Source organism: Cuculus canorus, chromosome 1 (assembly GCF_017976375.1).
Source record: "Cuculus canorus isolate bCucCan1 chromosome 1, bCucCan1.pri, whole genome shotgun sequence".
Classification (NCBI taxonomy): Eukaryota; Metazoa; Chordata; class Aves; order Cuculiformes; family Cuculidae; genus Cuculus; species Cuculus canorus.
In genome coordinates, this window is record NC_071401.1 from 130,561,216 (window position 1) to 130,576,766 (window position 15,551).

A 15,551-nucleotide genomic window follows, 5' to 3' on the forward strand; every position below is an offset into this window, starting at 1 on the left:
CCAAGTTCTCCCTAGGGGCTTGGCCCCCTCACTTCACACCTGCAACAGAGAACTTATCTAACTTCACAGATCCCTCATGCCTCGACTTCGCATCCAGTTTCTCTTCTTGTCCCTTCTCCATGTTTAACGTTCTATCACCCTTCCCCAGTAACAACAGGGCTCTTTTGTCCTACCTACAGGAATGAGTTCCTTCTGCTGATCTTCTCTGCTGCCATCGCATGGCCGTTGCATTTTGCTGCACTTGCAGCATCCCATTTCCAAGCAGTAAGAAAAACGTGTGCACACCCCCTCAGTAGCCCATATTTGTTACAGCATGTTTTAGCTCCTTGTTTATTTGCTACCTGCCTTTATTTTGCACTTGACACCCTTAGGTTCCAATTTGACCTTCTGAAAGAGATGATCTTCCTGAAAACGTTGGATTTGACAAATTTGCATTCTTATCTGTAATCTCAAATCCTAGGTCCCAACCTGCATGGAAGCCAAATCTTGATGTCACAATGCAAAACATGCATCCTCTGTAACGCAGTTAATTCAGACAGTATTTACCGTCAAGATGCTTGTCTGTTCTTTATTGTATCTTGCATGACCTCTAAACGTACTTGGTTCTTCTCAGCTCTTATTTAGTTTATTTTCCAAGCTAAGCAACATGCTGGATTTTTGGCACAGCGAAAAAGGAGGGGAGCGTTGAGAGGTGTAAATGGCTTGGCAGCACTTCAATCAAGATTTGTTCATGTATTTGACCTGTAAATTCTTGGTTCCAAATTTTAAAACATTCAAGGCAACAGTATTGTCTTTCCCCTGACCTATGCTTACAGCTCAGTCTTTGGGCTTCCAATGACTTTTATATATGCACCTTATATATAAATACACATGCGGTTTATATATATGCTAATTAAACCCCTCACAAACCAAAAGAAAAATCTGCATTTTCTTCACTGTACATAAACAGAAGATGACTCAAACAGCAGTTTGTGAATGCTCACATAGTACATCAGTGTGAGAACTGGATTACAGCATTTATTCTTGGGCTGCATCCCTTCCAAGACCCTTCACAGGGGTGAGCATTAGATGTCCAGCATTTCTGTCTCAGAAGTCACTGGCAGCTTTTGAGGCTCAGCATCCACAAAAGAAAGTCTTAAGGCTTTTAAACATAAATAGTGATTTTTGGTCCATTGATCCTCCAATGCCTGCCCCAAGTCGCTGGAAGAGGGAAGGCAGCACCATATAGGTCCCACAACCAGTGTCTTTCTTTGGGTAATGGGAAAGGGAAGCTTTCAAGCTGTCATTGCTGAAAAAGTGTCAGCATTTTTCTTTGAATGTAAAGAAAATGTGGCTAAGTAACAGATGTAAAGTGTAAGTAATGTCAAGTATTATTAAAACCAGAATATTTCTGACCCAGAAATAAAGGTCAGGAGGGCACCTATACTTCAACCCAAGATCGCCTAAACATTTAGGTGGGGTACAGGTAAGTGGTGTCTGTGTATCATTTGGATTGTAGCTTGACCCTAGAATTGGACTTATGTTTTTCTGTCTTATTGTCTTACGTTCAGAAATCCCTTCTGTTCCTTCAGACGAAGAAGCTCACAAGACACACAGGGAACCACCAGTCAGTTCAGAAACAGTTATATTGCGGTAAGTCTCTCAAAGGCCTCTTAGAATTTGCCCCCAGCCCTGCAAAGCACAGACATCTGATGGTCCTCATTATTCCTGAGGAACCAAAGATGATGATAAGAAAGAGAAAACTATAATAAAATTACCTAGGCCCGTGTTTCAGAACAACAGAAGTATTTCTATCCCTTTAGGACAGTGTTTCCATCAAGGCAAACTTTGTTCTTTGTTAAGTAAAACATGTGGAGCTTGAGCTTGTTGGAAAAAGATGTCCTAGCTGTGACAGATCTGTTACTAACATTTAGATAAGCTATTTCTGTTGCTGTGCTTTTCATTTGCTCTTTGTTTCCAAATCCTTATTCCCTGACAGAGAGAAAAAACCTGCAGATGCGACGGAGAACTTCAGGCGCCGGCACTCCAAACTGATCAACTCCTGTAAGTACCTTCTGCCTGAAGTGTTGTGGCCAAACCCTCTCCCCATTGTCTCTCACCCTTGCAGTGAGCACAAAGGAGAGGGGCTCCTGCAAGGAGGGAGCATTAGAGAGCAGTGTTTAGTGAAGACAGAGTCCTATAGTACGCTTGGACAGCTGGTGAGCTTTGCTTTCAGTACATGCACGCGGCCTAATATAATCAGTTATCCTAATCTGGAGAAAACTCTGTCACTGTCTCAGATTGAAGCAGAGGGTGTGTAGCTGCTCTAGAAAGTATAACCGTATGTGCCTCTCTTCACAGCAAGATTGCTGTATCAGGAATACAGTGATGTGGTTCTGAACAAGGCCATTCAAAGCCAGAAGAGAGTGGACTCTTTCTCAGAGGATCTAGAGTCGAGTTTCCCAAGCTCCCCAAGGCTACGGAGGAAAGTGCTGTCTCCGCAGGACTCATATTTGCAACGTCTGTCAGTCTCATCTAACGCGTCCCTCTGGCAGGACATCCCCATGGTACGGGGCAGCAGAATGCTACTCAATATGTCCCGTGATGAGCAGAAGCTGCAAGAGGTAATGCAGTCAAATAGAGGGTGTTTAAAGTGGAGAGCAAAAATATCTGATGTGGGAACGCAGGTGGTTGAATGCAGAGGTCACCTATCCCCACGTAAGGAGTACAGGGATGTTGTACCAGTGCTTGGGAAGTAGAGTGGTGAAGTTCAGAACTGTAGAGAAAAGGAGCACTGAAGCACGAACTCTGGAACATACCAGTAATTTCAAGAAAACAGACATGGGGATACTGGAATGAAGATAAAACAAGGAATTTTGAGTATGTTTGATGCAAAAGGGAATAATGAAGTAGAAGACTTCCAGCATTCTCCCACACATCAGCTTATGAGAGATGCTAATAAAACCACACTGAATGGTAGTTCCTGTGGTAGAGTCTGAGTTTACCAGTGTGATCTGTGTGAGCTGCAGGGCTGAAATGAAATAGGAAGATGTGTGTTCAGCAAAATGGTACATAGAGAAACTGGATAAGGAAACCAACAGCATGGGAAACATGATGAAAGAGAAAAACATGAGCAAGGCAGATGCTGGAAAATTTATGGGAGCATGTAAAACAGGGAGAAAGTGGAGTTGAGGAGGAATAAAAAGTAAAATGAGAGCAGGTAGCTATTTTTCTTTTAAGTCATACCACAAGTTTGTCTGCTAAAGGAAGACAGACCATACATAATGGCATGCTTGCCTTTCATTCCTAAGGCCTCTATTCTGTAATTACACACTACATACTTCATGTACTGGGAGGTTTTCTTATTTTGCCCCCATCTTCATAAGATTCCTCACAGACTTGTGTAGTGTACTGATGCTGTGCTCCCTTCTTTCATCTCCCAAGGCCAAGTTTGAGTTGATAATGTCTGAGGCTTCTTACCTGCGCAGTTTAAATGTGGCAGTGGATCACTTTCAGCGATCTACAGAGCTTCAGGCAATGCTCACCAATCAAGAGCGGCAGTGGCTTTTCTCCCGCCTTCATGATGTACGCGATGTCAGTGCCAGGTGAGATATGGCCCTTTACTTCCAGCACTAACACGTCCATGAAGCACAGACACAGCCCATTGTTTCCGTCAGTAACATCTCTCACTCCTGTTCTGTGTGTTCATTGACCTTCAAGGTAGATACATGCACATAGCACTTTGTGATTGCATACCAAGACAGCCCTGAAAGGAACATTTACTTTTAAAGGTGACAGGGCAATGTAAATCTCGGTGTTGAGTCCCAGATGTTATGGTACAATTGTGCACAGAGCTCATTGCAGCAGATCAAAATGTTCAAAATGCAGTTATAGCCATGCCCTGTTGGCTTCAACTACAACTACACTTCAGTAACTAGATCTCAGCCCAAACCAAATGCAGCTCCTGCCAAGTACAAGTAAAAGAAGCAGCTGCATGAGCCCAGCCCTGACCAAAAAAAAAAATAAAAGGAAAAAAATGGGGAGTGGGGGAGTAAGTTACAGCCATCACTTGACAGAACCTAATGTGAATCAGTTAAGCATAAGTCATAAAATGTAGACATGACCCCACATGCAAGGAATCCTGTATGTTGTAGGATTCTGTTCTGCTTTTCTCCTGCAAGGCTTGGCTACATATATCACTAAACTATCCATGTTTGCTGTTACCTTTTCTATTTCTAGTAGTGGGATTATTCTGGGGATGTTTACATTTCAGTTCTTGCCTGACCACGTGTTTAGAAGCAAGTATGACCTCTCAAGAACAGAAGCCTTTTGCCTCCACTTCTTCCTTACCGATACCTAGTCCTGAATTGTCAATGTAGTAGTCCTAAAATGTCAATGCATTATGCTATGTCTAGAAGTAAAGCGCTGTCTTGTGTTTCTGTTTGAGCTGTCAGGGTTTTAGAGGACTGAAGATGTTCTCCCTTTACTAAATGACACTGGTGTTTCCCTCTTCTTTTATGGCACCAAAACTGTATGCTGTAGTTTCCTCTTTGACTTGGAGGAGAAATTTGAGGAGGACATGTTCACTTTCCATGTCTGCGATGTGGCTCTGAAACACGCTCCTGAGTTCCGCAGGGTGTATCTACCATATGTAACAAACCAGACATATCAGGAGCAAACCTTCCAGCGGTTACTGTAAGTTTTCTCATTTGTTACATCCTTTTTCCCTCTTACTTGCTTGCTGCGTCTCAAATATTTGCTCTTTCAAATGATGGGGAATGCAGCAGGTACAGGCTATTGCCCAGCGCTCACACTATACCCCCAGTAGAACAGGTAGGAACCTTCTTAAATTCAGTGGCATTTGGGACAGCTAGACAGAGATGCTGCAGGCTCTTCTTCCATAGCTTTGAAAGGGAAAGAATAATTAATATCCAATTCTATTGCAGCTTGTTGTCTCTGTCAACGCTCTACTGCAGAGAGCAAAAATGACTGTCCTGGACAGTGGTTTTCAGTCTGTGGGTTTCAGACTACTAAGAACTGAAAAGTGATAATTTCAAGTGAAACTTCAGACCTCAACTGTTCCACGATTCCTTATTTAAGAAACATATGGCTGCTGTCAGTATGCTTAAACTGGCTATCCAGCAGCCTTTAAAAAAAATCCTAGGACCACTGTCAGTCTTTCTTGCTCTGGGTGGTGCAACATCTCTTGTCTTCCTTTTCTGTACATGGTGGCATAAGCAAACATTGTTTACGCATGGGCTAAGTCCTGAGCAAGGATTCCTTGCCACTTCTGTACTGCTTCTTTTCATAACAACCTCAGTCCAATGAAGCTACAGTGATTCCAGAAGATGCTGTTCGTAACAGGCTATTCAGGCACTGTCTCTGACTGCTGCTGACTGGATGAGTCTTCAGGGAAGGCTTGGTTTCACAGAGAAAGAATGTGCAGGATATTGTCTAGGGCAACGTCTAGTGGGCCTACAACTTCCTTCCCTATCTCTTCAAGGATATGGGATTGGCTATTCTGGTGGCCAGTGCTACTGTCATAGTATTAGCCGTATCTGCTACTGCCCAGCATGCAAAACTGGACGGCAGTGACTGGGTCTAAGAGGGCAAGAGAGGCATTTGAAGGGAAGGTAGCTCCCCTCAAGAGCAGCAGGAGAGGGGAGGAAGCTATTTCCAGGCCCTGGACACAGATCCTGGAGGTGAACCATGCAATGTAAGGAAACAATACAAACCACCACTGTCTCTGTGAAAGCTGCCCTATTGATAGGGGAGAATCGAAACGTAGGTGTTAATTCTGGCTTTTATTTCAGAGGGCTGTGGCAAATAGAGGGACGATATAATAATAGTTGTACTGCAATCTTTCTATAGCTGAAACCCATACAGGTTCTTCCTCAGCAGAGTGGCATAGTTTCTTGACATCTGTTGCCCTACGGACAAAATCCGACTGCTGGAACTGGGGTACTCTGACACTCACTGATATCTGATACTAGGAAGACTATCTGCTCTGATACCTGTCTTTTTTTCTTTACCCGTCCCACAGAAATGGAAATGCAGGGTTCCAGCAAGTCCTAGAGAGACTGGAAAGCGATCCAGTATGCCAGCGCCTCTCACTTAAATCCTTCCTTATCCTCCCTTTCCAGCGCATCACTCGACTCAAACTCCTCCTACAGGTAACTGGTAATTCTCTGCTTTCCTACAGTTTCTTTCAAGCTGACCTTTATTCAAGTCTGAAAGTCACAGAAGTACGAGCTAGCTCCAAGCAGTGGGTGGAAGGACTTCACACAGCACTTTGTGCTGCATCTGTGACAAGTTTGGCAAGGTGCTCTAAAGCCACTCTGTGTACATTATGAATATTCTTCTGTGAAAACAAACCTGTTTGTCATTGCACAAATGCCTACTCTGCGTTAGGCCAACACCATGAATTGGATATGATAGTCACTGTGAGGCAGTGCAGTTTGTGTACTGGATAGGACTTTATTGCACCGCTACTTCAGTTGTACTACAATAAATAATTTATGGAGTCTTCTCAGAACATGTTGATTTACATTTTATTGAACTTTTTTGGCTTCCTGATAGGGAAACAAAGCAATTGGCTGCTCTCTGGAAGGCAGCCTTTCTCTACTTTTTGCCTGCAACATTGACCAATGGGAGCCGTCCAGACAGGGAACCAGCAATCCCTAATGAATTAATTTTGAGCTCTTTCTATTAATTTTTTTTTAATATTATTATTTGAGCCTCTTTTGAGCAGGAGAAGAAGACTATCAGACAAAGGACAATTCTGTACGTGATGCTGTTTGTGCTTGGATTAGTGGTTGCTTCCTGTGGTGTAACATGTACGTGATAGTTAATACGATTTAGATTTTCAGGGATGCAGCTTATCGGTGAAATTTTGCTGATATCTCAAACTTCTGGCCTTGTTATCTCCGCATCTCATCATCTATCATTGCTTTAGTCTCCCTTGAGGCTGGTATCTTGGTGTGTCCGTGTTTCTTCTACCCCTCTCAGAGATGTTTGTCCAGCTTTCTCTGTCTGCATCATGAAAAACAATTTCTTTCATGCAGAATATCCTGAAGAGAACTCGGCCGGGGTCTGAGGAAGAAGTGCAAGCAACGCAGGCCTATGATGCACTTGAAAAGGTAAGGCCATCAATGAATCCTGCAGCCCTACAGAAAGGACTTTGGGGGTTTTGTTTGACAGTACCCTCCATGTGAGTCAACAATGTGCCCTGGCAGCCAAAAAGGGCTGAATGTGTCCTTGAGTGCATTAAGCACAGCATAGCTAACCAGCTGAAAGAAGGGATTGTCCCACTATGCTCAGCATTGGTTTCGCCTCAGTGAAAGTACTGTGTGCAGTTTTGGCCTCCACTAGATCAGCAGGATGTGAAAATACGAGAATGTGTCCAAAGAAGGGCAACAAAGATGGTGAAAGGACTAGAGGGTGTTATTCATGAGGAGCAGCTAAGGATATTGGGTTTGTTCATCTTAGAGGAGACTGAGGGGTCACCTAATTGCTGTCTACAAACTTCCTCATGAGGGGGAGCAGAGAGGATGGTGTTCTTCTCTCCAGTGTCTGGTGATAGGATGCAAGAGAATGTTTTAAAGCTGCATTGGGGAAGGTCAGGTTAGAAAAAGCTCTTCACTGACAGGGTGGTCAAGCACTAGAATGATCTCCCCAGAAAAGTGATCATGGGCCCAATTGTTCAAGCGACACTCCTGGATAGCTTTTAGGGATATTCTGTGATTCTCCAAAGCCATGCTGCATCACATAGCTGCAGAGCACCAAAGTGGCCCTGTCTTTTTTATAGATCTTCACCCTTGTCAAGAATCCTTGTCATTGATCCTTACTGGTAAAAAATTAGTGTTTTCATGTGACTCTCCTGCATGCACAGTCGTAGCTATGAGTGGAAAGCACTAAAGCAGGAGCCAGCTGGGATGTGACTCAACCTGCATGGTTGGTATTAAACAATTTTCTTCAGGACTCACTCTTTCCAGTCTTCTAAGCACCATTCCCCTTTTTGTTCCTTCCCTTTGTCTGTAATTAGTTATCATCTCTCACCTTAGCCCCTACAAGAAAATCTTGGCTTAAAAACATAGGGCATGGCCAGACATTACTCTGTTTTATTGCACCCCTTCCTCTGTCTTGTTTATTACAGAGGCAAGATTTAATGTCTTCTTGGACAACTTGTAATCTAAAATTTGTATAGTGGCATAAGATAGACTTGTCCCTAGCTAGCTTCTGCTCTGCCTAGCAACGATTTCATCTTCTAGGAGTGTCATTCCCTTCCTTAGAATCTCTCCCCTATTTCTCCACCACAAACCTAAAGACCAGTTCAACATGATCCATACCTACTTAACACTCTTAAGACTGCATCTGTGTGTTGCGCAGCTCCCAAAACACTGCAGTCTGAGGTGGGTGGGCAAGAAGTCATACACTGAAATCCTTAGATTCCAGGTGTGTACAAGCCAGCATTACCTCTGTGACACTGTTATGCAGCTGCCCTGTCTCACCTCAGGTGACTAGGCAGGCAGCTTTTATAGGATGAAGTATCTTGTTTCATTGTTCCTCACAGGAACTGGCAGCAAGCTCTGGGCTGTGGTAAATCAGGGCTGATATTTGTCTAATAAGAGCTGCTTCCAAATGACCAGCAATTCAACTTCTGTCACCTGAGAGATGTCTCTATCCCCCTTCGTATCCCAAAGTTAAAACAATACTTATCACATAGACTTCATCTAAAGAATATCTTCTTTAAGAAAGAAGTATGATCATTGTAGGTATGGAGTTTAGCACATTCGCCTGGAAAAAGAGTTTTTTTGCAGGAGGATGCGTAAGGAATTGTCACTTACACTGACTCTTGAGGGGCTCCTGGGAGTAGTACTGTTCCCACCGGGCAGTTCACCCTCCTCACTGATTATCTGTTTTCCCCTGCAGCTTATCAAGGATTGCAATGAAAATGTCCAGCGCATGAAGAGCACTGAAGAGCTGATCTACCTCAGCCAGAAGATTGAATTTGAGTGCAAGGTGAGCTTGCCCATTCCCTGGGCCTTGCTCTAGCTTAATGTATTTTCTCTCTTTTTGCTCACAAAGTTACTTGCACTTACTTTTTGTTCACCTCTCCAATAGACACAGAAACTTTGAACCTGAATGTCATGCACAGGTCAACTCTTCATGAGTGCTTCCCTTGCTCAGTCGTTTGTGTCAGCCTTCGGCTGAAGGTGCCTACCATGATTTACCCCCGTCCAGTCAGAAAGATTAAAGCACACTTCCTTTAGAGAAAGGCAAAAGTGCAAATCCAGAACTCATAGATACTGATTTCCATGTACGTATTTGACATAAATGCTCATTTCTGTCTTGCAGATATTCCCACTCATCTCACAGTCAAGGCGACTTGTGAAGTGTGGTGAGTTGACAGCACTGGACTTCAACACCTTAAGTCCAAAATGGAAAGTCACCACCCGTCCCATCTACCTACATCTTTTCAATGACTGTCTGCTCCTGTCTCGGCCGAAGGAGTGAGTGCTTCAACACAATTCTTGCTGCCCCTTCTAAAATACCTGTCTCTTTCTGGGTCTGTGCTTTGGTGAAAGAGTCCTTTTCCTCTGCCTGCCAGCAAGTGGCAGCATTTGTCAAGTCACTCTCCTAAACCTACATTCTGTGAGTATCATGCAAGTATGTGGAATCTGCTATTGCCAACTCTTTATTACAACATATGATAATATAGCAAGGTATCTTCTGCTCTCTAGTGCAACGCTTCTGTTCTGCATCTCCATCTCTGTAACGTGAAACACTTCAATTGTAACTATTTATTCTAGTTTTACGTTATAAATAATTTCTTCCTCAAGGACTATGAAGATTAGTGAATATGCAAGTCACTGGTTTGTCAAGAAACTAAGAGAGTTGTTGGTTGGTTGTGTTGGGAATTTGAGGAGGGTCGTTATGTTTTTAAGCTGTAAGTTATCAAATAAAATTCGGACAGGATAGAGCTTAGTATTTCTACCTTTTTCATTAAGCCCCCTCTCTCTTCTCTGGCATTCTGTTCTAGCAAGTACAAAGCTTAAGGGTGCCTGAAGCACATTAAGACTCCTTAAAAACTTTTTGCTTTCCTGACATCAGAAAACAACACAGACTCATTTTGTAACCCTCATTACCTTAAAACTTACAACTTGTTTTGTCCCTCACTCTTTACCTGCAGGGGTGGACGTTTTGTTGTGTTTGATCATGCCGCTTTCTCAGATGTGCGTGGGGAGAAATGCGAGATGAAACTGCATGGAACAAACAAAAATGTTTTCCGTCTCTTTCTACTTCAGAATTACCAGGGAAAGAGAGTGGAGTTTTTGTTTCGTACAGAGACACAGTAAGAGCTCAAGGTTACCCTCAATATATCCCATAACTGTAGCCAGACACCTCCTAGGAGCCTGATGGCTGTCCCTCAGCTACCCAAATGCTGATCTAATGCTAATCAGAGGTCTTGAAAAACATCCTCATGCCATAATAAGCCCCTAATGAAGCACCTTGCTCTTCTCTCATTATAGCTGCTCATACAATACTACCTCATTATGTCATGCTATCAGCCTCCAAAAATGGGAGGTTTTGCCTTTTCCCATCCCCTTTCTCTACTTCCACTTTCACTGCTTCCCATAAGTACCCCCTCCATGACCCCTCCTGTGAGCAATCCTGTCATCAGACTGCTGTCCCTCGCATTGAATCTTGACACCTACCTGGTGATGTTTTCTAGCAGTGAGAAGCTGAGGTGGATCTCTGCGTTGGCTCCTCCACGAGGAGAACTGGACCTCCTGGAATGCCCTGGTGAGACTGCTCTGCTACTACAGCAATGGGGGTGATCTGGCTCAGAGGAGTTGGAGTCACTGTGACTAGGAACATCCCAGAAATTACTCCAAGGCAGAAGAGATAAAGAAGATATTTTGGGGCTTTCCTTTGGTGTCAGGTTCTACCAGTTATTTTACCCATTTTTAGTCTTCATATTAAGTAAAGAACCATTGTCTCTCTTCCAGTTCTCTGCTTTTCAGTGTTTGGGCAGTCCTTTTATCCTGTACCTCCTCCAAGGCTGACGCACACAAGTTTACTGCTGCTTTCTAATACATCATTATGATCTTTCCTCCCCTTTAGATGCACCACAGGTTCAATGCATAAAGACTTACAAGGCTCGAGAAAATGATGAGCTGGCTTTGGAGAAAGCAGATATCATTATGGTTATGCAGTACAGCAATGATGGTGAGCAGAATCAACAATGGCTATCTTAAATTAGGAGAAGGTTATTCTAGTTGTGTAAAGCTTTAACAATGCAATCATGCTTCAGAAGGAGCCGCTCAATCCCAATTGTTGGATGGAGAGGATGAAAAGACTTCATCTTCACTTTATTTAGACGCTGAAAGGGGATCTTTTTTTTGATCTTGGGGTCTTGTTGGAGCGGGCTTTGGGGAAGAATGAAAAAATCATTTGACCACCTTGCCTCATAGTGTGCTTTTCTCCACAACCACAGGGTGGATAGAAGGAGTAAAACTTTCAGACCGGGAGAGAGGCTGGTTCCCCTCAGAACATGTGGAACTCATCTCCAGCAAACATGCACGGCAGAAGAACCTCAAGGAGGAACAACGTGTGAAGAATGCCAAGCAGCAGGTCTTCTGCAAGAAATAAGACTCTGCTTTGTTTGGACCTGTACAGTCTCCCTGCTCTGGGGAAACTATCTCTTTTCTATTGTGCCTCAGAAGAAAAGCCTCTTGGAAGAGCATAATACAGCACTTTGACAGAGCCAGGTGCTTTTTGCCAAAGAAAGCAGGAACTCAATCAGGAAAAATAATTCACTTCCTCTGTGTCATCAGGACTATTGCAGCAGCAGGAGAAAAAAACAAGTTGCATGTATTGGTTGCTTTGTGGTAGTAGGAAGGGACTTTAACTGGACAGCGGTCTGGGATCTGGACTTCTGAAAATATATCCCTGGGTTTGCCGCTGACAAAGTTGCAAGACCTTGGGCAAGCCACTTCAGAATTCTGCCTTGGTTTTTCTATCTGTGGAATGGGGGTAAGCTTACCTACCTCACTGGATGTTGTGAGGCTAAATTCACAAGTATTAGTACACTAAGAGCTTTGAGTTCCTGAGAAGGAAGGTGCTAAGTGCAAAGCACAATATAGTTGAGGAGAGTTTTCCATCTGAATATCCTTTTCAGATCTTGATGGTATCAATCTCCACAGTTTAATTTCAATTTAGAACAATTTATTTGATCGTGCAAGTCTACTGTTTTTTTAGATAGGCAAATAGTTCATTGTACCTAAATTTAACTCAGTCTCGGCATACTGTTAAGAGTCCTTGACAGCATTAGGAAATCCATTTGCGTTAAGTGAATTTTTCAGAAGCTACCGTGATGATTTCCCTCACCTAAAGAGGTATCAAGCTGAAGAATCTGCTTCACAAAGGTCACATCTCTTCTGAACAAGTGTCCCACTAAGCCATCTGAAATGAACAGTCTTTTTACCCTGCATCCCACTTAAAGTAGAACGGTGACTTTTGACAAAGATTTGTATTACGTGTTGGTACATGCCCTGTACAAAATAATCATGATGACTAGGCATATGCAATGAAGTGGCACTTTCCTGCTCCTCTTAATCTGATAGCTGATGTGGTATTGCATGCACCATTTTGCACACTTAGAGAAAACACTGAGATGTCTATTAGCCACTGTAGATAAAGTCAAAATATGTACCAGAGACTTTGTTCTTTTTTAGAACTCTCTGGTTTTAAGTCCAGTTTACATGCAGTCCTGCTTTTGTGCAGAACCTGTGTATTTGAGGACATGCCTTCAACTGTAAAATACTGTTTCTATGTTAAAGTGTTTGCATTCAGTCAATGCAAGATCAATTATAAGAATCAATACACCAAAGAAAGCAACGTGTAGCCTTCTTGCATTTAATATATTTGAAGAATTAGTTATCTTCATATCACCAGCTTTCTGTCTCTGTAACATTCTGCCTTTAATTCCCACTTATGTTGTACCTATTAGAGCTTATTACAGCCTATTTATATCAATAATTTTACCTGGATTGAAAAAAAAGAAAAAAAGATGCTTCTAGTCCAAATAAACTCATGCACTTCTCCAGTTAAAAGAAACAACTTTCTGCTTTCCTTGTTAATTAGGTTTTAAACTCAAATATAATTAATTCAATATTTACTGGATATATATTCGGTATTTTCATTCTTTTTTTCCATATAACTCTCCTTTTTAAGGGAACATTAAGCACAAATAGCTATACTTAGTAGAGGTAGTGAAGAAAGCTTGCTTTGACAGCCAGTACCCTAAGATTCTTCAGGGCATTATCATCAGCCCTGAAGTGACTGCTGCTGCAGGTTCTGTAGTGGTGTTAGTCATCTATATATCAAGGTAAGTTAAAGGAATGACCTACAGAAGATGGTAGTCCAGTCCACTCTACCAGTAAGACAGGATTAGATGATTCAACTGCCTTTTAATTTATGGTCCAGACTACAATCTGCCTTTTTTCCCCCCTAAAAGCAATGAAGCTGGTCCCTAGCTCAGAACAAAAGCAAAGCCCTACCTCAAACTAAAATAAGTGATGTAAGAGTTATAATCTTCAACAAGACTCATGAATGTTCAGAGATCCAAAACACCTGCTTGTCCCATGCTGTCATGAATTTATGCAATACATAAGTCATTGTGATCACCTGTGTCTCAACAAGGATACCGAACACTGCCATGGGATCAGTTCAGTACATGCCCACATAAGGCCACCTTATGTAGGCAACCTGAGGCATCCCCATAACTATTTCATCTTCACCTTTGCTACTTTTATCATGGGGAAGCAGGCCATAGATATTGCCGTTCCTAATCAGAAGTCTTCTTGACTTCTGAAGTGTTTAACAAGATGTCTTTACGTTTTCAACTTCTGCTCTCAAAACCAAGCAGGCGTATTGTTCGTTAGTCTCTCCCAAGGCTGTTTCTGTGTTAAATTCTGTATGTTCTTGTTAAAATTCCTGTTGAGATAGGAAACTTCAGGGCCACTCTTGTGACTGTTTAACTAGCTGGATCAAAGGTTAACTTCTGTCACAGATACACAAACCCAACAACAGGAAGTTAAGGCTGTATGTTTAGGAACATTCGAAGGTCAGCTTATGCTTCTAAGAATAACTGCTTATACCTTGTTATACTTTGATTTCTTACATTTCAGATAGGCCTCAACTTCCCACTATTTAGTTAAATTTTTAGCCCCAGCACCACCCTGCCACCAAAATCCATAAACAAGTCTGCACTGAATTGCTTCCTACTTTTTGAAACTGAAAACATCTCTTTGGTTTGTACAAACTTAATCAAGCTATTACAATTATTACAACTGCACATTCAGGAGGCAGAAATCAAGCTGACAGTATTTTACTGTGTCCTGTTAAGGTCTGAATTATGAGTCAGGGTCTTTCCCTACATCAACTCATGTGGATAACTTTATTTCCCAGAAAATCAGTATAAAATAGAAACAGAAGCACAGAGTTTGTCAGCCAAATTCTGTATACCTTTCTAGTAAGGTCCCCAAGGCCACAGAATAGGTACACTGTGTAAGAGATGCCAGTGCATCTTAAATAGCTGGCTGTAAATTGAAGCACAAAGAAACTATAATCTTCCACAAGAATCTGTGGAGACTGGTACACAGCATAACTGGACAAAAGAAATTAAGTATTTCTATACTGAAAAATAATACTAAAGACAACCTTTAGGGAGCAGTTACACTTTTTTTTTTGTGGTAAGAACAGCAATGAACTACATTTTAAAAGTTTTGTTGAGAATCTGAGAAATTCTTGGTTTATGTCTGAAAAAAATCAAATGTTATGACCGCTGTCATTTTCTCATATAAAATACATAAAAATTTATGTGTCTCAAAATAATAAAAGCTCACAGCTCTGGAGACCTATGTTGGTCCCCCCTAAAGGAAAATAAATTAAAGCATTCTCTACAGTTCTTATTCCCTTTCACAACACTAGAGAAAGCTGACAATTGGGCCAGAGTTCAGGAAATAAACACAGCCTTGCTCAGAAATGGAAACCTCAAGAGCAGTCAGTGATTTATATCTTTGCACTTCTATCTGATATTGAGGAGGTCCTATCCCCTCCAAGATCAAGAGTTGTATTTTGTCACCTGAACCCCACTAACAAATCAAATGCAATTTCAGCAGCAATAACATTCCAGCCAGCATGTCTTGCACTGGTGACTGAACCAGGTGTGCTCTCCTCACTAACTATACTGTCTCCAAAATGGTGGCCCATGTGTTTCAGGTTACATTCATTTAATGCAATGAAATTACTTCCAGGTGAAAGCATCTGCAGAAGCAGGGCCTTCGATGCTACAGCAAACCTTGAAGCAAAGCTGGAGCATGTGGGGAAATGCACAGTAGGAGAAAGGTGCCCTGTGCCAGCACTGAGGCACCGAGCCAATATTCAAGATGAGGATGAAGGAAGTTCTGTCTTAGTTGAGCAGAATGCAAATGAGCAAATCAGATTCTTCAAGCAAGCACTATCATTCCCATTCGCAGACATGCAAGTTGTATTAGAGCCGTCTG

General features: G+C 42.2%; 1 protein-coding gene across 1 annotated transcript in view; it reads left to right on the top strand.

Annotated features, from left to right (window-relative positions):
* Window positions 1–14,933, top strand: part of ARHGEF5 (Rho guanine nucleotide exchange factor 5) — a 41,874-nt gene extending 26,941 nt beyond the window's left edge. The window contains exons 4-16 of the mRNA XM_054063406.1: window positions 1,551–1,632; window positions 1,979–2,043; window positions 2,341–2,603; window positions 3,424–3,584; window positions 4,522–4,674; window positions 6,023–6,152; window positions 7,044–7,118; window positions 8,911–9,000; window positions 9,337–9,491; window positions 10,172–10,333; window positions 10,715–10,785; window positions 11,107–11,211; window positions 11,480–14,933. Of these exons, the coding sequence (XP_053919381.1) occupies window positions 1,551–1,632; window positions 1,979–2,043; window positions 2,341–2,603; window positions 3,424–3,584; window positions 4,522–4,674; window positions 6,023–6,152; window positions 7,044–7,118; window positions 8,911–9,000; window positions 9,337–9,491; window positions 10,172–10,333; window positions 10,715–10,785; window positions 11,107–11,211; window positions 11,480–11,634 (1,667 nt within the window). The 3' untranslated portion in view covers window positions 11,635–14,933. The remainder of the gene's footprint in view (window positions 1–1,550; window positions 1,633–1,978; window positions 2,044–2,340; window positions 2,604–3,423; window positions 3,585–4,521; window positions 4,675–6,022; window positions 6,153–7,043; window positions 7,119–8,910; window positions 9,001–9,336; window positions 9,492–10,171; window positions 10,334–10,714; window positions 10,786–11,106; window positions 11,212–11,479) is intronic.
* The last annotated feature ends 618 nt before the right edge of the window (window positions 14,934–15,551 follow it).